This window comes from Lampetra fluviatilis, chromosome 29 (genome assembly GCF_964198595.1).
Source record: "Lampetra fluviatilis chromosome 29, kcLamFluv1.1, whole genome shotgun sequence".
In the NCBI taxonomy this organism is placed as follows: domain Eukaryota; kingdom Metazoa; phylum Chordata; class Hyperoartia; order Petromyzontiformes; family Petromyzontidae; genus Lampetra; species Lampetra fluviatilis.
The window spans coordinates 10,497,861-10,520,619 of NC_136303.1; the positions used below are offsets into that span (position 1 = coordinate 10,497,861).

The window sequence follows — 22,759 nt, forward strand, 5'->3', positions numbered from 1 at the left end:
AATTTAGATGTTATATTTTACAAACTCTTTACATTTCCATTAGCTAACTAAAACAAATGCTGGTCCTGTGCTGTTAAATATATAAATAAGTGTACCTCTGCTCTACTAAGCATGGAATCGTGCGGTCCTCCATGAGTGGCTCTGAGCCATCGGTGGAAATTCCATATTCCTATGCCGGGCAAGAGCCCACGAATAAGAGAGCCAATGGTGATGTCCCACTCGGGGGATTTTACTTCATCAAAGTCAAAGTGATGATGGTTGACATTCTAGTTAGAGCACTTGGCTCACAGTCGCAAAGTGGTGAGTGAAATTTCCGCTGGGGGTAGACACAGCCCATCATTCATCCGGGCAGATAAAACTCTATTGTGGGAAGTAAACAATGGTGATCCTATGTGTAATAAGGGACTCGATCCTGGTTCTGTCTCCGTTGTCCTTTATTCGGGTTCTTACACTTTTCCCGCACGGCCCTCGCTCAGAGCTCTCCCCTTGGCAGCTCCATAGCTGCTCTCGCTTCCGTAGCCTCCACACCTCTGCAGCTCCGCTGCAGATCCCCTGTGCAGTCCTCCGGCTGCCCTCACTGCAGCCCCACCGCTGCCCTCACTGCAGCTCCACCGCTGCCCGTCGTTCCTCCGTGCTTGGTCACCGCTGGCCGACGGTGCCAAGTCTTACCCTCCGTGTATGTGGCGATCTCGCCACTCCTCGACCTCCGCCCTGCGTGGCCTCACTCTAACTCTGTCTCCCACACTCTCCCGTCTCTTCCGGTATCTCTCCCTTAAGACCTCACCCCTCTCTCCCACGTGACCTAACTCCTCCCCCCATGACGTCATATCCGCGAAGCCGTTTACGCCCGCATTACAAATGCAACAACTGCTCCCCCAACTTGACGATGTGGAATTCCCACTTCTCTCTCAGGGTTGCCAATGGAGATGAGCATTGCCCCATGCTTGTTTGAGCAGGGATACCATTTGATTCTCGTTCATAGTAAATTGAGTTGACCTTGGTTTGGGTGAGCTATGTTTTTTTTTTGCAAGGGGCAATATATATGAACGATTATTTTGCTGTTGTCTTGTACAGCATTGTGAGATGCAGTTTTCCATTTACGACGCATATATAAAAGGTAATTATTATTTTTGTTGCTGGTGGATTTAAACGCAAGAGCCACAAGCAATCTTGCATCTAACCATGGTATATAGCCCAATGAAACAAAGTAATCCTCCACATAGCCATGCAAGCGGCTGTGGCAATTGCTGTTAGTAAGCACCTATTAAGGCTGGCTTGGCACAAGACAAAACCACTTCCAGCACCACACATAGCCAATTCTGTTCCCTTTGGGCGAATGTTAACACATTACCATGAATGTTTAATTAGGGCTAAGTCGACGTAAGGGAGGCTGAGGTAATTTCCCGATTCACATTTCACCGAAGTTTCATATGTTTAGGAATGCAGTGTGTGAATCACTGCAGCATGACTCCAGTACACACGGAGACTAATATCCTCTGCTTAGCATTACAGGCCAAAGATAGCAGTGCTGTTAGTGAGTTCCTAATGAGGCCAGAATGGCACAAGTGGCCAGCAATCTAATTCCCCATTTTGTTTCTTGGGTGATAATAATTACTGTTATCATTTAGTACGTTTAATATTCGTGTCAGTCTCATACCACAAGGCTATGACTGAGGCACAATGTTTCACAGACGAGACGAGTCTGCCAGTATGGGGTAATGTTGCTATGCACTTTTTTTCAGTAATTTGGCAAGATATTTTTTTATCGAGCGCCTACTATTTTATACTAGCGAAATCTTTAACATCCAGTGTGAAGTGTATTTTACGGTGTATACACCTGCAGTATTAACCAGGGTGGATGCTGGGTTTGACCCATGAACCTCTGCCTCAAGTGGCAAACGCGCAACCTCTCTGGCACGTCACACAATTAGAGCCAAGTATTCGTTCAGGGCTGCGTCCACCTAAAGTGTACCCCAAGAAAATCTCAGACACCACTTTCTGCGATTGTGCATAACCAGGACTCCAGCCTGAATTGCTGGGTTCACAATTCATTTATTTGAGTTGAAGAGGCAGAGGTTGAGTTCACACACAAACCTAATTGATGGTTTACCTCGCTTGCATTTAAACCCAGGGTGTAAGCATTCCAACACAGTATGCAAACCACAGCATCATCATGTGGCTGTAATTCCCGGTCGTGTACATAATTTGCAAGTGGTGTCAGAATCTGTCCACGGACTTCCTCTTAGTCAACTCTGCCATAAATAAATACTCGGTAGGGTGTGCAGACATCGGCCCTCGAGTGTTGGCTACACTGGGAAATGCTGGCAGCTTTGAGTGGTGCCTGCTCATACAAGACAAAGATTCCCCGAGTAGCCTCAACATAAAGTTGGGCAAGTGCATTAGCGAGCAAATGTGAATCCCAGAACGGCACACGAGGGGGTGGATAGCCAGCACCACGCCTGACGATGTTTACACACTACACCAGGTACTAATTCGAGGCTGAGTGGACCTAGAGGAGGCCCAGAACCGGTTCAGATAATTCTCACTGATGTTCGCTGTGAGTAGGAATCAAACTCTGGTGGTCGAATTCATAGCGCAACACGCTAAACATTACGCTGCCGGTCGCTTGCGAATACACACAGACGTGAACAAACACTATTTTAGTTATTCATGAAACTGTTCAGAAGAGAGATTGAATTCCGAACCTGGGAAGACACATCCCAGGTGTGTTACGTACACAATGACAGTCCACATAGGTATTCCAACAATGCTCTGCAGTGTCTTTTTCATGCCATATTAATTTTGCACAGAGCTACATTAAGATTGGTCACACATTAAAAATGTGCAACCTAACAGCCTCCTACATCAATTTAACCCTCCTCCAAAGTATAATTTGCCATATTGTAAAAGATAATGGCCTGGTGGGTGTAATAATAGGCATAAGACATATGCTCCGAGGTCAATTGCTATACCAAATAGCCACCACATTCGCTAAAATATTGGGTTCAGTCTCTTGCCGAATCTGGCCAATTATCTTAGTCCATGGGGGATCTCTATGCACACACACAACCTGCATTTAAGCCCCTTTTGTCCTTGGCAGTCTTACATTTCATCACTTTTCCATCAATTTCTAGCGTATGGATTTTTATCAGTTTGAGACGGTGATAATATGCCGGTGATAACATTCGATAGGCACTGTTCTCATTCCTGCCACAACTGCAACTTGAAACAAAACTGAAAAAAGGCATGAAACGTGTGGAATAGAGATTGCAGCTGCTGGATATATTGCTATCAAATGTTTTGCAGAAACGTAGAGCATATTACAGTTTTAGTTTCCATTTTGATGACTTGTTACACCTTTATACATTTTCTTAGCTGTGAGAAATGACAACTTTGTAAAAAAAATGTTGGCCAAATTCTAAACAACAGCCTAAATGGGATGTGGCTTATTTGCCATCGTAAATGGAAGACCCCATGTAGAGTTCGTTAAACAAAAAGTCAAAGTTAAATTGTCTCGTTACATCAAGTCATTTGAGCGGCGCTTTTCTCCTGTGGTGAAGCCAAGGAAGCTCACACATCAGCACCCACCGTCAGAGTTTAACCCGAGTTGCTCCTCCTATGAAGTCTTCCAGCGAGCCCCCTTCCATTCCTAGATGAAGCAGTGGCAGGAATTCCATAATCCCCTGATGGGGTCGTCCCTCCCATAGGATGGCCACTGTTAACTTACCACAGCATCATTTCCACGAAAATTTGCATATGTCTTTGTCAATCCCTTGCTGGATGAAATTCTCTCCATTCAGTGTCATTCCTGGGGATGTTTGAAAATACTTCACCAGTGCTGATTTTTCATTAAATGGGAAGCCTAAGCCTGGCTCAGATATCACCCGCGACTGATGTTAGCCGTGGCTGGGAATCAAACTCAGGTCACTGGGTAATGTAACGTTTTACAAATACCTGTGTTTTTATTCACTAAAATAATTATATTTGCACTATTAGCCTCATATCACGGAACAAAGGAATCTATATTACGAATAGCATGGGAGGATAAGATAGATGACATCACAGAATTACTTCTGAATTTCATTGAGATGTTCACGTGGAATTCAAACTGAAATATTTAGTCCTCGGATCTTGAATATGAACAAATATTGATGGTGTTGTCGGTGATCGTAATGAATAGCCCTAAATGATGACAGTGATGAATTTACCTAAATAATAATGACGATGATGATTTATTTATTGCAGATCAAGCAACATTCGCAGCCCAGATTGGGACAGACCAGGCAGTGATTGGAGGTGTAGTGGCAGTTGTTCTCTTCATCACTCTTTGCCTCCTCATCGTTCTAACGCACTACTTTGGAAGACAGAAAGGTGAGAAACCCACACGTCTGCCACAAAAAGATGCTTTCATGCATTTAATTTCACAAATTTCTACCAGCTATAGCCCATGACCAAATTCATGCCAACATTATTTGTGGCACGTGGAATATGAATCTGCTCGAAAGCATTCACTTCACTGCTGGTGGAAGGGCCTGCACGAGCGGGAGTACTGCAAAGCTCCTTCAGAGGGGATTTCGCCTACTCTTCAATGCTCACTATATCAACTCAACCTTGAATGAATGCTTGGTGCATCATGTAGATAAAGGTGGTGGAATAGTGTGGAGGCATTGCCATGCCCCTGTGTCTGTCATAAGAGGCCTTAATAGGTCCTCACTAAGAGTGTGTACACTTTTGGCCTATCAGGCTAAAGGGAGATTATTTTACATTTCATGTGTGTATGCGATCGTGCACATGTGCATGAGTGTGTGTGTCTGCATGTGTGTTTGAGAGAAACACACAAGCCACAGCGGATTTGCTTTTCCATTAGGGAAGAAGTCTATCATGAGCTATACAAGTAAACGCAAGGATTATGCCCATCCGTGTTCCAATGGTGCACGCCGATACAATACGCCAAGTTGCGTGAACTTCGGGCAAGGCCACAGGTACTGATGGCTATAATTCCAAAATGTTAAAAGATCCGGTGACATTCAGGCCTACACATCAAGTCCCTCAAGGGCACGATGCGAAGCACTAATTGGCCAACTGGCCTTTTCACTATTCAGTTACATGTGCTTTCATTGGTCAAAGGAGCACAGAAGGGCATGCAGGGCTGCGGATTCAAAAAGGGCACACGCAAAACCCATGAGAATGACGCTAAGGGCGAGGAGCAAATCCATGGGAAGGCCCTGGGGCAGTGCATTTCCAAGCTCTCATTTTCCTGTGATTTCTGCTTTAGGTGAGCTCCTAAATTGGCCAGCAACAACAATGAGTCTGCATTAAATTGCCCCGGCGATGCCCTTGCAAACGATGACCTTATTTGCCACCCCCCCCACCCGTTTCATAATATCAGGATCTCTCCATGCACAGTCGCTGATGGGGGCACTACCTGATGACCACTGACATTAACCAAATGGATATTATTTAATAGCCAGTTAATTGGCTTTATCTCATATAAATGTAAGAGCTCATCATTGACTTTTTTCGAGCGCTCAATTGGCTGATAACTAGTACGTTAGATGCACACACAGCGGACGTAGGAAGAGATTATTTATAAATGTAACATCTGTGAAAAAATTTAAATCAATGAACAAGTTTCCCCATCAAATGAGCACCTCCGATTAACACGGTTGGCTACATACCATGCGAAAGAAGCTCAACGTACATACACACATTGGTGTGGAACTCATCTCCATTGCCAGCTGTGCATCCGTTTATAAATTCAGTATTTCCCATGGCGGGAACTAGTCTCTCCAAAGGACCATAACATTGCCAGTAAATTAACTTTGAAATATGTTCTATATCCTTGGACACATATTAGAAATATTAAATGAATGCACGTGTATAATAACAATGAATTATATGCATACATATGTGTGTGGAATGCATAATGTGAATGCACATTTGTATGCATGTATCATACCCACCAGATGACTTACCTACCTACTTACAGATCTACCTACCTTACACAATTACCCACTCACCTACCTACCCACCAACTTAACTTATATACCTACCTACCCACCTTTCTACCACCTTACCTACTTACATAGTATAATGCCTACCTATCTATGTACCCACCCACATACTTACTTACCAACGTATCTACCAACTTACCTACCTATCCGCTTACCTACCCACCTGTGGCCCTCTCTACACTTAAGTGTGGCACAAGTGTACTGGAGCAATAATGTGTCCAAAAAAGTTACTACATAGCTCACTGATGCATAATGGGGGTGTGCGGTGATCCCGTGCCACCTTTCCCCTGCCCGGATGCTTGCAATGAGCGTCGCTGCCGACAGGATGACTCGCTGATTTGGTCTGCTCAGCGAGGAGGCAACGTCTCCGAAGCGGGTCCGGCGCTCACGTCGTCACGCCTATCTCATTACGGCGGCACGGCGACTATGAATGGGATAAAAAATATATAATTGGCAGTGACATCTCTGCCCTGTAAAGATAGTGGCCACAGCTCCAACGCAGTCGGTCTTGGCAGCTGAATCCGCCACCCCCCCTCACCCCGGCCTTTGTTGTGAAATTTTCACCATATTGAACAGTGAACGCGATTTGCAAACAAACAAGGGGGTTAAAAGAAAATAAATAATCATGGAAACAACCTGAAGGAATTTATGACAGTCAACGAGCATATAAAAGCAGCCGTCCTAACTCTAACTCTTGTAATCTCCATCACTATGTGGGTGAAGATTGTTTAGCTTCAAACCGCAAGGTCGCGAACACCAATCTGGGTTAGGGGTAGACTCTGCACATTAAAAAAGAATTCGAACCTGTATCCCAAACGAGTACCGTGTTCTCCAAATCATGAGATGCACTAGAAAAGTGAGACGCAACCCAAATGTGCCCAGTGTCAATAAAGTTGTATAAATCTGGTCACACAGACACACACACAGATATCGGATTATAACAGGCAAACCTAGGCTTTGTTTTCATAGTGTATGGTAAACAATTGTGTCTTTATGATCCTTAGAATACGCTAAACAGATTATTTGGTGATAGTGCATTGATAGTGATCCACAAGTAAAAGTAACAAAAATAACCTCAAACCATTCATAAATAACACTGCTTATAAATTAAATGTTTAGAATTGGTGACGTTTCGGGCAATGACCCTTCATTCATAATAGAATGCGGTAGGTAGCACTTTGTGATAAGTCAACAGGATTGTTGTTTTTTGTTTTTTTGGAACTGGGTTATTCCCAGGATCCTTTAGGGTTCCGTCTCGAGCAGCTGCTGCAATGTATTCAGCTGGCAACCAGGCATCCTGCACTGGCATCTTCGAAGATGTCCTTAGAATGGCATTAAGGGCAAATTAATGTTGATTTTTTACAAAGGATTATTTTTGAGCAGTCACTCATGACCAATACTGTGACCATTCCCATGTTCACGTGTGGTAGGATGAGGTTTTTTCGCCCGGGACTTTTGTCGCACTGGCTCAGTGTTGTAACATTGGCGTTAGCGCCATTGCCAGTCCCCTGAGCCACACAGTCACATCCAAAACCGAGTTAAATCAAAACAAGCTTATGTGCCTCGGTGACATGCATTGAAATACAAAAAACAATGGTGCTTGGGTTTTTTTTTATTATATACAGCCACATGGCACTGTGTTGTGTCGAAAGTGATTTGCCTGGCATGTTACTTAATATTCAATGTATCACCATGGCATGAGTGGTACGTGACTCGAGTTGTAAAATATGTGCATGCGGAGTCTTTTTTTCAAATTATATTTAATGTATAACGCTTTTCTTTTCTTTTCACCAACAATTAACGCTTTATTGTGGACAGAATATTTATGCAAAATCACGTCTCTTTAATGTCAAATTAAAAAATTCCAACACCTTCATTTCACCCAATGTACGCGATGGGTGTAAAATTCCAATTATGGGAACATCGCTTGACAACGCATTTAAAAAGCTACCCATTATTTGAGCTCAAAATGAGTTTAAATGAGGCCCATTTTCAGGCGTTCATGTTCCCATTAACTAGAGTACTGATAAACAGATGACCGCGTGGCTTAGTGGTCATTTTGCTGTGTGCAGTTAAATGTATTTAACCGGGACCATAATCAGCTCAACTCGCAGCTTCGTATCATACGTGATAATAACCATGATTGTAAATATCCCATGATCCAATCCTAATCATTTATTTTACAGTGGTCTGCCTAACCCCAGCCTGCCAATGTATATTTTTTCACTGCCAACATTAACAGAGCAGCGGATTCACTCTAAAATGTACTGTTTATCTAAAAATCGCCTTTTTATATTGTATTTGTCCATCATCATCAGCCATGGTCACTTCTCTATTGGATGAAGATCTCCCCAAACCACTTCCGCCAACCCTCTCGACCCTACGATGTCCTGTAAACGAAATTGTTTTTATTTACCAGATAAGGCCCACGGAGCTATGTAGCTCTTTTTCAGAAGTCACCTGGTCCGAAATGATAGCTCGATGAAGTGGCTTGTCATGTGAAAAGTTACTGCAGCCAAATATTCCCAATGCACGTTTCTAAATGTGGATGGATAAGACCGGGAGAAGAATCCACACGACCACGGGGAGAGAGACACGCAAACTCCAAATATACAGCAGTCGTCAGGGTTGGGATCGAAACCACGACCTCCTGCATACCAGGCGAGGTAGTTGACATATTGCCACCGTGGCAAGTCTAGACATTTACCAGGGGTGGTGGAGGGGTTAAGGAGTGGGGGCAGCCCTGAAATTTAAGGTACACGTGGACGAATTTAGTCACTCCATCTCCTCATTATACATCCTCTCTTTTGCGATGTCTATTTTTGTCGTGTGTCCGAGCCATTGTTGACTGTGCGCAATGTCAGTGATAATGAGACTCGCGTGCTGCTCTGCTTACAGGAACCTACTTCACCCATGAGGCCAAGGGAGCTGAGGATGCACCAGATGCAGACACTGCCATCCTCAATGCTGAAGGTGGTCACAGTCACCCGGAAGAGAAGAAAGAATATTTTCTGTGAGGACCCTTTGGGGTGTGGGTGTGTGTGTGTCTGTCTGTGTGCGTGTGTGTGTGCGCGTGTAAGTTTGTTTGAGAGCGAAAGCTATGAAAACATCCCGATAAAAAAACAACTTTCCTCTTTTAACGTTCCCTAGCCGATTGCGAGTTTTTATTGTTTGATTCGCAGCTGTTTTATTAATTATTGTTATTAATATTGTCACTGTAATTAACGTTTCCTGTGGGGGTTTTCTCTTTCATTTTAATAGCCAGCATTTTGCTCACAACCTTAGTCAAGAACCAAAATTGTGAGAATTATCCATAATGCTTAAAGTAATATATTGTTGCATAGCTTGCTTGTAATTTTTTTCGTTTACAAGCATTAAGGGTTTTTACGAGTCATATATGGCCAAAAACGCTTTGTTGTTAGTTGGATTCTGATGGATGTTTGTCTTATGATTTTGTATCGTATATATAATTTTAGTGCATTTGTATGATTGTGGAAAGAGTGAGCAGCATTTTCCATGTGAAAAGGAGGACTTTTTGCTTAAATTCTTTGTGATAAATTGTGCACACACACACATACACACCAAACACCTTCACGCTGAATTTCAGTTGTATCTTTGCGAGCAGCAAAGGAATATATCGTGGCTTTTCTTTAACCCTAGTAAAACCAGCTTTGTACAGTACGTTATTACAGAGTGTTGTGGTAATAATTTTTGTATTCGTAGCCTCAAAATGTAAAATAAACTGCTATTTAAAAAAAATACATCACAATACATTGTTAATACATTGTGAACTGGTTTATCTCAACCTTCCTGCAAAAAGCCACCAGAATGTATAAAACATTTGCGGTATATTTATATTTATTTAAGGTTAATTAGGCAAAATGGCACTGAAATATAATGTTGCTTTCTCAAGCAACGTCAATTACATATACCGTATGAGCATTACTGCTTTTTGGCGACTTATAGTTCAAATACATTTCATTGCTTAAGTTATTTACACGAGAAAAGCCTCACTGAGTCTCGACTCATTTTCAGGAGGGCCTTGCCTTTGAATGCTTGGCTTTCCCGCTTTCCCATGTGTGAACGAACCATGTACGTGTGCATGTGAGAGGGAACCAGAGTGCCCCAGAGAAACCCCCACATACACACGAGCTAACATTACTGAAACTGTGTACAAAACACAGTTGAACAACCTACTCGCTATACTGCTCCATAATAGCCCCTCATTGGCTGAGTGAGCATGCACACGGAACATTCTGCTCGATATGCCAATGTGACCTGCAAGGTCGCTGGATTGCAGACACGTGCAGCCACAATGTGCAACTGCAGTGTCCTGTTTATATGTAGGAATCTGCAAAGTTATGTGACCTGCTCCTACAAATTTACGTCGCAGGGTTCAGATTACAGAACGCGGTGTGCTTTATTAAAGTCGTGGAAAACTGATGCGTGGTGAGTGTGATGCGTAATTGTGAGGTCACACAAACAACTATAACACTCGGAAAGGTCCTCTGTGTGATCTTTCCAACAAAGTTAACGATTGTGAAACCACCATGACAAAATCTTTTGTTGTGGGTCGTTTTTTTAAGTTAATAAAATAAGAAACATTACAGAGACGCGATTAAAAACACGTCAAAATTTTAAGAGTTGTTGTGGAAAATTAGTTCCCATTACTAAATGGAATACTACATGAAATATTCGTTTCCAATTAAAGGCGAAATGAGAGTAATCCAGTAACACTAAACATAATACATTTTTCAACAACACTTGACATTAAGGGACACAAACGTAATAGGTACTGTTTTGGGCATTGGCAGTGCATAATGGGTGTGCTGTGAAAAGGGCCATTGACTGAAATGTTGCCTATTATGGATATATATTTCCTGATAAGGCCACAGTTGTTACTGACGAATGTGTTGTATGTTTTGTTATTTGTGCTTGTGCACCACTCTGCCAATGCAGTACCACCAAATAATCGTTTAATTCCGTAACAATAGATTTGCATAGACATGTATGTGTATTTACGCTGGGCGTATTTACAGTATTGTACAATGCATCACAGCTGCATAACAAAAGTTTATCTTTTGGTTCTGGAAAACAAAAGCATCTTCTCTGACCTCTTGAACAAAAATGAGAGATTATACAACGAATAGAAATAATATATACAATATTTACACAGATATGTTGTTTTATGTATAATATATAGCTATAGTACTTACCCCTAAACATATAAGATGGTATATTATTATTTAAATCTAGATGCATTTAACATTTAGTACATATATCTTAGTCAGCCTACAAACAACCCACCAAAGCAAAGTCCATTCATAATTCACGGTGCATTATGAGCTCAGGCAAAATGAAAAAAATAATGTATAAAAATTTCAAAGATATTAGCACAAACCCACAGAACATCTTTATATATAACATTCCTTTTCTTCCTTTGTCAACCCTTCATGAAGACCTTACGCCTGGGTCGTTCAGCATGAAATGACGACTTGGTCCAGAATTTTTAATTCAGGGACAAAGTCAGACAGGCGTGATATTGGTAGCTGCACCAGGCCCTGCCTAGCAGTGCATTGATTCAATTATAATTCTTCCACAATTCTGCCCGTCCAGTGAGTGGATGTCCATCGTCCTGGGTAGCATTACTAGAAACACTGGTGGGCAGAGCGAGCCACAGAGAGCTGCACACATCTCCCCTTGTGTCGCTTCGCCAAGTGTAAAGCCAGGAACCTGTAGCTGCTTGTGCTCTCTGTCGCAAAAAGTCATCACGATTTCATAGCTCAAATGAGCATTGTGTAGGTGCTCATGTCCTGTTTACAGCCCTGAGCCAGTAGGGGAATTCCACATTCCCATGGTGAGGGCGAGTCTGTCCATAGGACAACCACGGTTGACTTCCCAACACAATTGTAATCATTTTATTAACCCCAGAGGGATGAAGGGCTGAATCAACCCCCGGCCAGGAATTAAACTCGTAATCTTTCGATCGCGAGTCGCCAGCCACTTGGCTGGCAAACGTTGATGATCGAAGTGCATTCTTCCACAGTGAGAGTGTGAAGCCCCAATGTCTCGTGAAATAATAGTGAAGGTTGTTTAAGATGCCATGGCAAAACTTTGCTTAGACTCGATTGATTAAGAACATGTTTCTATAGCGTGTTTGTGTTGTCTTTATGTTTAGAATGCCACACAGCGCTGGCTCCGGTGATTTAACTGCCAACGCTGAGCAAAGTGACTCAGCAGAGAATGTGCTGATAAATTAGACCAACCCACCCACTTAAAAATGCATACACTTATTGACCGTGCATATATACTGTTATACACAGGGCTTAATTTCACATTTCATTTATTTTGGAACACTGTTGGGCTGGCTTGGAGTAGGGATTATTGGCATAAGGCACTGCAATTCGAGTACAAGGCATGCCTATCCATAATAATCCTATATTATAGTGGTCTGTATTCCTACAATCCTATGAAGAGGTTTAGGAAACAATTAGGCAATGGACATGGGATGCGAAAATTCCACCTAAAATTAAGCGCTGCTCAGAAATAAGTGTTCAATAACGAGTACGTTAATAGGTCAAGGTTTGAGACAGTGGGATGAATAACGGAAGTTTTAAAATAAAAAAAAATGCTTACGACAAATATTTACCGCAATATGTCATATTTCACAAAGCCATATCAAATAAGTATATTTAAATCATGAATGGTATTGTTCATTCAGTTACATCATGATATGGCAGTGAACATTTCTGCATGGTGAAGATTACATACACTGAGCGTACACTGTCTGGTGAACTGGTCTACAATGTCTATTTTGTGATTAAAGACAATTCAAATAATACTTTAAAAAAGTCATTATTCTGACTAATGGGTAAAGTGACTATCTTTTTTTCAAGCTTTCGTGACTGCATGAATCCATACTCTTTGGTTCTTTCGGTGAAGTCACGTGGGTAGAAAAAATAATAGATCACGACGTTTCGATCGCAACGCAAGCAATCGTCTTCATCGTCGTCATCAGGCGATCGCTTGTGTTGCGATCAAAACGTCGTGATCTATTATTATTATCTACCTACGTGACTTTACCGAAAGAACCAAAGAGTAGGGTAAAGTGACCGTTGAAAGCAAATGAGCTAAAATGATGATTGCCTACTACACAGCCCTCTTATATGCTAATTGGTATAATTTCAGCCCATAATGGACAGATGGTCATTTTGTTTCCAAACCGTGCTTATTGCACCATTATACACGCAAATACAAACGTATGTGAACAAGACTGAATGCATACAGTCGTCTTACCCATGCACCTATGTACTTTTACATGTACATTAAATAAGTTGTAATTTTCCTAATACAGTAAAAGCTATTTGTGTGGTTCTTGCTAATCAAAACCTGTGTTATGCTTAATTACATAGCGGCTGTGTCTGAAGTTCAATATGCGTATCCAAGCACATCCTACAGACCTTGCATATTGTGGAGATATGTTCACTTTATTATCATGCACTGGCTGATGAATATCAATTGAGATCACTGGCAGTCTGTCTCTGATTTTGAATGATTTTACTTCACAGCTGTAGCTATACTGAATTAATTACTCACTTTTCTCCAAAAATGCCCCCAAACATCATTCAGACCAATGGAGGCATTTATGTTGGACTTACAAAACAAAGAAAAAAAATCTAATTACATCTATTAAACAAGTATGGGAATAAATAACATAAGGTAATAATAAAAAAATATTGACATCAAGTATAATGTTTATATTTTTCTACATTAATTTGATTGCATTGCAAGTAATGGATACCTAATGTAAGCTATGGGGAAAACAAATCAAGTGGATGTTTTAGTGGGTGTAAGCAATTTTTATTGTAAAGAGTTATGCTTACACATTAGCATTGTAGTAACCCTAAATATGTGGAGAGCTGTGTATATTAAAAATGAGGTATGAAGTATGGTTGTGGTTTTTGTACAGTAAGCAGTGGTACATTTTGTTAGTCCTGTGTTAACAATGGCGAAAAAAAAAACATATTTCAATGTGGATTATACACACACACTTGTTTTGGTTATCTATGAGTTTATAAGCCGGTAGAAATTATTATTCCAAACTGTTTGCTTTTGTCACTGATGACACAACGTGTAACCGTGGTGTGTTTTTTGCATTAGAATGCAGGGCCAGCAGCTTTTATCAAGGCTCTGCACAGGTCTTGAAATATTTAAAACAAGAAACATGTGTTCTCTTTGCTTAAAAAGTATGTGTGCATAAAACTAATTTTGTTTTTGTATGTGTAAGTTTTATTGGAATAAATTATTGTAATATATAACTTGAGTGCATTTGTATATTTCATTTACATTGCTCAACAATTATTATAAATGTTTGCTATGATAACGGATATAATTAATTGAGACCATTTTGTTAGTTTGGGCCCCACGGTGGCGAGATGTTAACTACCTCACCTGGTATACAGCAGGTCGTGGGATCAACACCCGTTTCCTTGGAGTTTGCATGTTTTCCCCGTGGTCGCGTGGCTTTTTCTGCGGGTTTTCTAGGGTTTCCTTCCGAATTTTGAAACATGCGTTTTAGAATATTTGGCTGCTTTAAATTTCCACTTGATAAGCCACCTTCGTTGACCTATCATGGTCAGGTCGCTTCTGAAAAAGAGCTATATAGCTCAGTGGGCCTTACCTGGTAATTTAAAAGATTATTTTAGTTGAGTTTTAGTTTAATGATCCTGCTGGGTGATGCTGTGAATGACTTGCTCAAGTCACAATCACAAGGCTGCAAGTTCAAAGCAAAATAAATCGCAAGTCACTCAAGATGTTGTACAAATTTTGATTTAAAGCTTTCGTGAGAGCAGGGATTCATATTCTTGGTTCTTTCGGTAAAGTCACGTAGAATGGATATAATAAAATAATATAAATATAAAACAATTTAAACAATTTATTTTTTATATTTATATTATTTGATTATTTCCCTTCTACGTGACTTTACCGAAAGAACCAAGAATATGTTGTACAAACTTTTGAGAGAGACAGAAATTTTAACAGTTTAATGAGCATGTAAGCATGCATTGATTTATAAAATTAATCCGTGCGTGCTGACATGTTTTAACTCGCACTAGTAATAATTGTATGTTTATGACTTATGCTAATTTAAATACAAATGTGGGGAAAGGGAATGTTAGCCATGGCTAAATTTAGCTTAACAATTAAATTTCCTGATTTTTATTAATCAATCTATATCATTAAGGTTTAAACAATAAAATAACCAAATGGGTTATTCTAAGTAGTGGGCAGAAATTGAATCATTGACACCACATACAGACATATCAATGTGAATTGCAGTTGAAATGGAACTGTATTTATAGCCGAGTCATAGTGTCTTCCTTCTCAAGTGAGCAATGGGGTGGCACTCGTGTCTGTTCCCAGCCCTAAGACAGTTGTTGAAATTCCACATTCCCATGGTGGGAGCCATTATCTCTATGGGAAGACCAAAGTTAGCGTCCTCCTGAAAAGTGTTCATCACTAATCGTCATGTGAACTTCTAACGTTCTTAGAATCAGAATCTTTATATACACTGGAGAAATCCGATGAGCTATATTGCTCTTTTTCACACCAACAAACAATACAAAACATCAATAAGAGTGCAAAGTATAGGAAAGGTAAAGCAAATCACGCAAAAAAACGTTAACTTTACTTTTTTATTTTACCAAGTAAATCCCACTGAGCTATTATTATTTAGCAGAAGCGACATGGCCACAAATGATAGCTCAACGAAGTGGCTTTTCACGTGGAAATGTATAGCAGCCAAATACTCTAAACGCATGCTTCCAAACGTAGAGGAAAACACCGGAGGACCAGGAGAAAAAATGCACGTGAACAGGGGGAGAACAACTAAACTCCAAATATACAGGCGTCAGGGTCGGGATTGACTCTGGCAATACCACACAGCAAAATGCACGCACGTTTACGAGCAAGAAAAGTCGACGACGACGACGATCTTCATCTTAATAAGTGCCTACTTATAGCCACAAAAGCCAATTATCCTTTGTAAATCGCAAGAAAACATTACAATATTTGAAAGAAAAAAATATCTAATACACTGGCAGTGAAACAAACTCGTGTCTAAGGGCCCCACCACCAGTGCAAAACATCTATGATTTCCATCCACTGCTTTCCCTCGACTAAGTACACGTTTAACAGATAATTGCTCTGACGCAGAGGTGAAGTGTAAAGCTGCAGTGGGGTTTCTTTTACTTTCACACATCAAGTGTCGGAATTTCAATTTAATGATGAGCACGCGTTTTTTTCCGTTACCCAAGGACATAAGCTCCTCACTCAAAACCCAATGCGCCAAAATGTAGCGAGGGCTAATGTGAAATAAAAACGTGTGTGTTCTTGGCAATGTGGAGACATCCCTGCACATGGCATGGCTTGCGTGACACTGGACGGCCCTGCACTGTAACTCAGCGGTTGATGTTAGCCCATCGGGGTCCTGAAGCAAACATTATTTTGGGGGGCTTCTCTTTCCAATTAGAATCTCGTCGTGAGATGACGTGAGAGATATATAAACAAGAGACTCATGATGTGAGACGAGAGAAGCGAGCTGCAAAGAGAAAAAGGGATAAAACATATGAACATTCGTTTTATATTCATTGTCCTGATACGTTGATTAGGACTTGAAGTCGAACTGATATTTATCTCACCCCTATATTGTCATGAATCTGGGTCCCTTTATCCCTGATCATTATATTGTCTTACTCATGCCTAGCAGTACCATCATTGGAATAACTTACTAGCATTACATCTGACTGTGATTTTAGCACAATTGTAAGGCCACAAGTTCAAATCCTTGTCAGTGGTTGAATTATCTCATTATCTCTGGGATCAATCAAATCAGTATCACTTTGTAAAAAAGTCACCAGTGGTCAACCTGTGGATACACTGGCGTTGGTGACTGATGACAATGTGGAAATTCCAGTAATGGCTTAAGCCTGCCAATGGACAGGAACGTCACCGACCAAAACTCTCATTGAATAAAGGAGGCCCTGTTTAACGTCTTTATCTAAAACAACACGAAGCAAAATTATCTCACCGCTTTATTTTTAGTGCATAATTCTGAAAACATTCGCGCTGCCCATTGCACATGTAGACAGAAATTCTGAATTACAAAATAATAGCCAGGAGTTAACCCATCGCTTCTTAACACCTTGCATTCATATCGTAAGCCACGCGGCTATCGATCAAAACAATTGGCTTTCACGGCGTGTGGCCCTTCTGATAAAAAAAACAGAGTTGGGCTCCGCCGCTGCCATGGAGGAGGTGCACTGCAGAGGCAGCCACCCTGCTCGGCACCCTATTTTGTTATGATGAGCTGCCAAGGCAAGAGTGGATCACCCAGTGACCTATTGGAGATCATATGAACAGGCACGGAGCCAGTGCTTCTGAGTGGTGGCAGGCAGCCAACTGTGGAGTATGGTTGAGTGTCAGGAAACACCCGCCCCCTTCACAACTCGCTGCGTGACTAAATGCCGGAATGCGACGGGGCCTCGGCTACGTGTTTGCGAGCGGCTAATTTGTTTCATAGTGCTCGTTTGGACCCCAGGCAAATTGACTGGTAATTTTTGATAGTCGAGTCAAATGTCAAGGTGTCTCTTTGGTCAAATGATTAATGCGGTGGCGGTGCTGGGAATAGACTGCAGGCATCCCCCGAGTAACGTACCCCCCCTCCCGTCCAAGCATGAATTCCCAGTAAAAATAAGAATAAAAGTGGAAATTCAAAATAATTTTAAATGATACGAATTCCAACTATTTTTTTGATTGTATAATCTCATGGCATCACCGCGTCACGGCAGCGACCAGTTTCACGGTCCGGGCGTAGCCGTCTTAGTTCTGCCACGTTTGCAAGTCTATCCTCTACTGCTGCTGCGTCTGCAAGCAGCCGACGGGACTGTTCAAGAAGCCCTGAAGTTACTCCTCATTAAGTAATTGTTATAAGTAATACTTCTAGATTTGAAGCTTTCGTGACTGCAAGGATTCATATTCTTAGGGTTTTTTTCGGTAAAGTCACGTAGGTAAAAAAATTTAATTAATAAAAGTAAAATTAAAATAAAATTAAGATCACGACGTTTCGGAGGCAACACAAGCTTCCGTCTTCAGGTGGAACCGTCACAGCACGACTGCTGCATCAAGTAAGAGAAATTCCAAGAAAACAGTCCTTGTATATATACTGGTTGAGGGTGGGAGGAGCCATTGTGAGGTTGGGTGCGGCTGAAGCACGCTGCAAGGAATGAGCCTTTGTTGTGTAGACTGGTTGATGGTTGAAATGGGAGGTTCCAAGAGTTGTTAAGGTGCGGCTGATGTAAAGGTGCGGTTGCTGTAAATGGGACTGAGCCTTTGTTATGCAGAGGTGGTGCGGCTGAAACCTCTGTTAGGAATGAGCCTTTGTTGTATAGACTAGTTGAAATGGGAGGTTCCAAGAGTTGTTAAGGTGCGGCTGCTGTAAAGGTGCGGCTGCTGTGATTCGGACTAAGCCGTTGTTATGTAGATGAAACAGCACTTTTGCCACGTTGCTGGGATTAATTCTAGATTTGCCAAATATGTGTGGTAAAACTTAAAGCAGGAAAACCAGTGTGTGAAGAAAAAAAAAGAAGAAGAAACTATACGGTAACTGAAGAATAGTGTCTGTCAAATAAGATGGTCCAAATGTGTAGTTAAATCTTTTTTGCATGGTTAATAACATATTTCCAATGATTACTAAGTTTGTACCCATCATCACGGTTGAAATTATGTCTGTTTACAATACGCTGGAGTCTACAAACTGAGTTGCAGCTGTGGTGATTGCTACATTGGAGAAACGAAACGTCATATCTCTGATCGTGTCCGCGAGCACAAGTCAGATCTGAAACACGGCAAAACTGATTCTTCCACCGTTGCCGATCATTGCTACAACGCTGTGGGCTCTCATGAAATTGTCTTTTCCGAGACCAAGGTGCTCTGCAAACCTCCTGGCTACCATCAAAGGTTTGTACACGAAGCCATCCAAATATACAAACACAGACATAATTTCAACCGTGATGATGGGTACAAACTTAGTAATCATTGGAAAGATGTTATTAACCATGTAAAACATATTTAACTACACATATTTGAACCATCTTATTTGACAGACATTCTTCTTCAGTTACCGTATAGTTTCTTCTTTTTTTTTCACACACTGGTTGTCCTGCTTTAAGTTTTACCACACATATTTGGCAAATCTAGAATTAATCCCAGCAACATAGCAAAAGTGCTGTTTCATCTACATAACAAAGGCTCAGTCCCAATCACAGCAGCCGCACCTTTACATCACCCGCACCTTAACAACTCTTGGAACCTCCCATTTCAACTAGTCTACACAACAAAGGCTCATTCCTAACAGAGGTTTCAGCCGCACCACCTCTACATAACAAAGGCTCAGTCCCATTTACAGCAACCGCACCTTTACATCAGCTGCATCTTAACAACTCTTGGAACCTCCCATTTCAACCAGTCTACACAACAAAGGCTCATTCCTTGCAGCGTGCTTCAGCCGCACCGAACCTCACAATGGCTCCTCCCACCCTCAACCAGTATATATACAAGGACTGTATTCTTGGAATTTCTCTTACTTGATGCAGCAGTCGTGCTGTGATGGTTCCACCTGAAAACGGAAGCTTGTGTTGCCTCCGAAACGTCGTGATTTATATTTTATTGTTTATTTTACATTTATTAATTTAAAATGTTTTACTTACGTGACTTTACCGAAAAAAAGAATATAAGTAATACTCTTTTGAATCTTAATTGTTCTTTTTTAAAACACATTCCTGCGGAGGGAGCTGGTAGTAACATTGGGTTGCTCGGTCAATGGCCAGGGTCAACGGGGGCGTGGTGTATTCCGCAAATATGCCCGACTGTGAGGGTGGGCACAAGCTGGCGTGAGTAGGTTAAACGTTGATACAGGTAGGAACAACAGGTTCCACACTGCCCACCAGGGATTATTTGTCTGTCGAGCATCGAAATGCAGCCCACCCATGCACCCGCCCCCCACCGACCGCCGAGCAGGGCCACGATTGGTTGAGGATGTCGGGGAGGGTGGGGGGAAGGTAAACACGCCCAATCATCCAACTTCCCCCCCCAAAACGCCGAGCGGGGCCACCATTGGTAGAGGTGGGGTGTAAACACGCCCACTCATGCACCCCCCCCCCATCGACCGACGAGCAGGGCCACGATTGGTTGAGGATGTCGGGGAGGGTGGGGGGAAGGTAAACATACCCAATCATCCAACTTCCCCCCCCCAAAACGCCGAGCGGGGCCGCCATTGGTAGAGGTGGGGTGTAAACACGCCCACTCATGCAATCCCTTCCCCACCGAACACCGAGCAACGCCGCGATTGGTTGACGATGTCGGGGAGGGTGGGGGGGTAAACATGCCTACTCATCCAACTGCCCCCCCTGAACGCCGTGCTGAGTGTGTGTGTGAGTGTGTGAGAGTGAGTGTGTGCGAGTCTGAGAGTGTGTGTGTGTGAGTCTGAGAGTGAGTGTATGTGTGTGAGTCTGAGAGTGTGAGAGTGAGTGTGTGTGTGAGTCTGAGAGTGTGAGAGTGAGTGTGTGAGTCTGAGAGTGTGAAAGTTAGTGTATGTGTGTGTGAGTCTGAGAGTGTGAGCGTGTGTGTGAGTCTGAGTGTGTGTGTGTGAGTCTGAGAGTGTGAGAGTGAGTGTGTGCGAGTCTGAGAGTGTGTGTGTGTGAGTCTGAGAATGAGTGTATGTGTGTGAGTCTGACAGTGTGAGAGTGAGTGTGTGTGTGAGTCTGAGAGTGAGTGTGTGAGTCTGAGAGTATGAGAGTGTGTGTGAGTCTGAGAGTGTGCATGTGATTCTGAGAGTGTGAGAGTGTGTGTGAGTCTGAGAGTGTGTGTGTGTGAGTCTGAGAGTGAGTGTGTGTGTGTGTGAGTCTTAGTTACCTAGAGTGTTATATAGGTAGGAACAACAGGTTCCACACTGGGGATTATTTGTCTCTGTCGTGCATATCCGGAATTCCGCCCACCTATGCACCTTCCCACCGAACACCGAGCTATGCCGCGATTGGTTGACGATGTCGGGGAGGGTGGGGTGGAAGGGTCAACATGCACACTCATCCAACTGCCCCCCCCTCCTCCTGAACGCCGCGTTGTTCAACCAAGTTCCTACCTGCCCACTCCGAAAGGAACGTGTTAAGGGCACCACGGGGTAAACAGCTCCTCCCCACCCAGCCCCACCCCTCCCACCCCTCACCCAGCCCACTCTCCCCACTCAGCCCCTCCCCACCCTCCCCACCTTCCCCTCCCCACCAAGCCCCACCCTCCGCACCCAGCCCCTCCCTCCCCACCCAGCTCCTCCCTGCACGACGGACGGACAAAATAATCCCGTGGGATGGTGTAACCAGGTTACTACCAGTGTTAAACTCCTTATTAAGTAATTTTTGATATGTTTATAATATTTTAATTAATTTATACGTATTTTGTAAATCCAGGGCTAAAATATATGCATTTAATAATACTTTTATTTTTGTGGGAAATACAGCACCCCCCCCGTATAGAATCTATTTCTATGGGAAAATAGGCTTCAAACAGCGCGATTTAACTTTTTAACAACCATATCAGACAGTATATCTAATCGGCATTATCATTGGTTCTCTAGAGCTCAACGTCTCGGTCCTACAAGGCGTGCGGTGAAGTTAGGAGATGTCTATGTAGGTGCTCGGCATTTGAAGGCCTGAAGACCAGAATCGGTGATTTCGCCGACAATGTGTTCAGGGAGGAAAGTGCCATATCCGGACAGCAGAGTGAAGAAAAGGGATCTTTTGTCCAGGCAGCATGTTCTCGCAACTGGGGTGCAAGGGCGTGGCTTGGCAGGGTTGTGCATCATCGGGTGGCACGGTGACTCACCCGCTGTTTTTCAGTAACGTATGTCGCGCATTATGCGAGGGACGCCTGTGTATTCTCTTGACACTGGTGTCTCCATCGGGTGTCCACTGCTGACTCTCCATGATGTGCTATTCATTGTATGGACCCCCAAATGGGTGGTGAGCCGAGTGGAACCTACATTGGGATTTTGAACTCACATGTTTCAGTTTGCACGGCATTATCTTGCCACAACACACAATCATCGGGCACATTTGTATAAAGCAACTCATATTAACATCACCTGCACTCTTATCACAGTGCCACCAAGTCAAGATCCAAAGTGTCCAAATAAACATGGGTCATTGCGAATATCCTTCAATTGCCCTGAACCCAGAAATTTCCACAGTCATAGTAAGGGATGCGGGATGGGGGGCGATTTTAACATCCATAAAAATAGGCGACTTCTTAACAAAGTGGCATATACTGCATCTGGAAGGTCTACCTTGACATTGAATGGGATTTGAACCCATGACAATTATGATCCGAACGTTTGTACTCAACCATTTTGAAGCTATTCCATCAGTTCCACAACACCAGAGTAAATGCATCTCAGAATGAGGGAGCCACAGTGGCCCTCAGCTGGCTCCTGCTGTACGAATTATACCCAACGTGGCCACAAACTCCCCCAGCAGCACCGGGGGCATTTAAGAAATCTCGTTTATTTCTGAAAAAATGAAGGGCTCCTCAACAAAGGAATTTAAGTGAATGCGTTATTTTTTTTCCCTGCCGTTAATCGTGACCATTAACACCGGCGATACTGTAAATAAACGCACACTGAATCTGATGCACTTTGC

General features: G+C 42.5%; 1 protein-coding gene across 2 annotated transcripts in view; it reads left to right on the forward strand.

The window, feature by feature from the left end:
• Window positions 1–14,325, forward strand: part of LOC144943006 (cell adhesion molecule 2-like) — a 131,700-nt gene extending 117,375 nt beyond the window's left edge. Inside the window, exons 8-9 of one of the 2 annotated variants that reach the window (XM_078870128.1) lie at window positions 4,246–4,371; window positions 8,913–14,325. In XM_078870128.1, the coding sequence (XP_078726254.1) occupies window positions 4,246–4,371; window positions 8,913–9,031 (245 nt within the window). In that variant the 3' untranslated portion in view covers window positions 9,032–14,325. The remainder of the gene's footprint in view (window positions 1–4,245; window positions 4,372–8,912) is intronic. The other variant, XM_078870129.1, reaches the window with a different exon arrangement.
• Window positions 14,326–22,759: the final 8,434 nt, after the last annotated feature.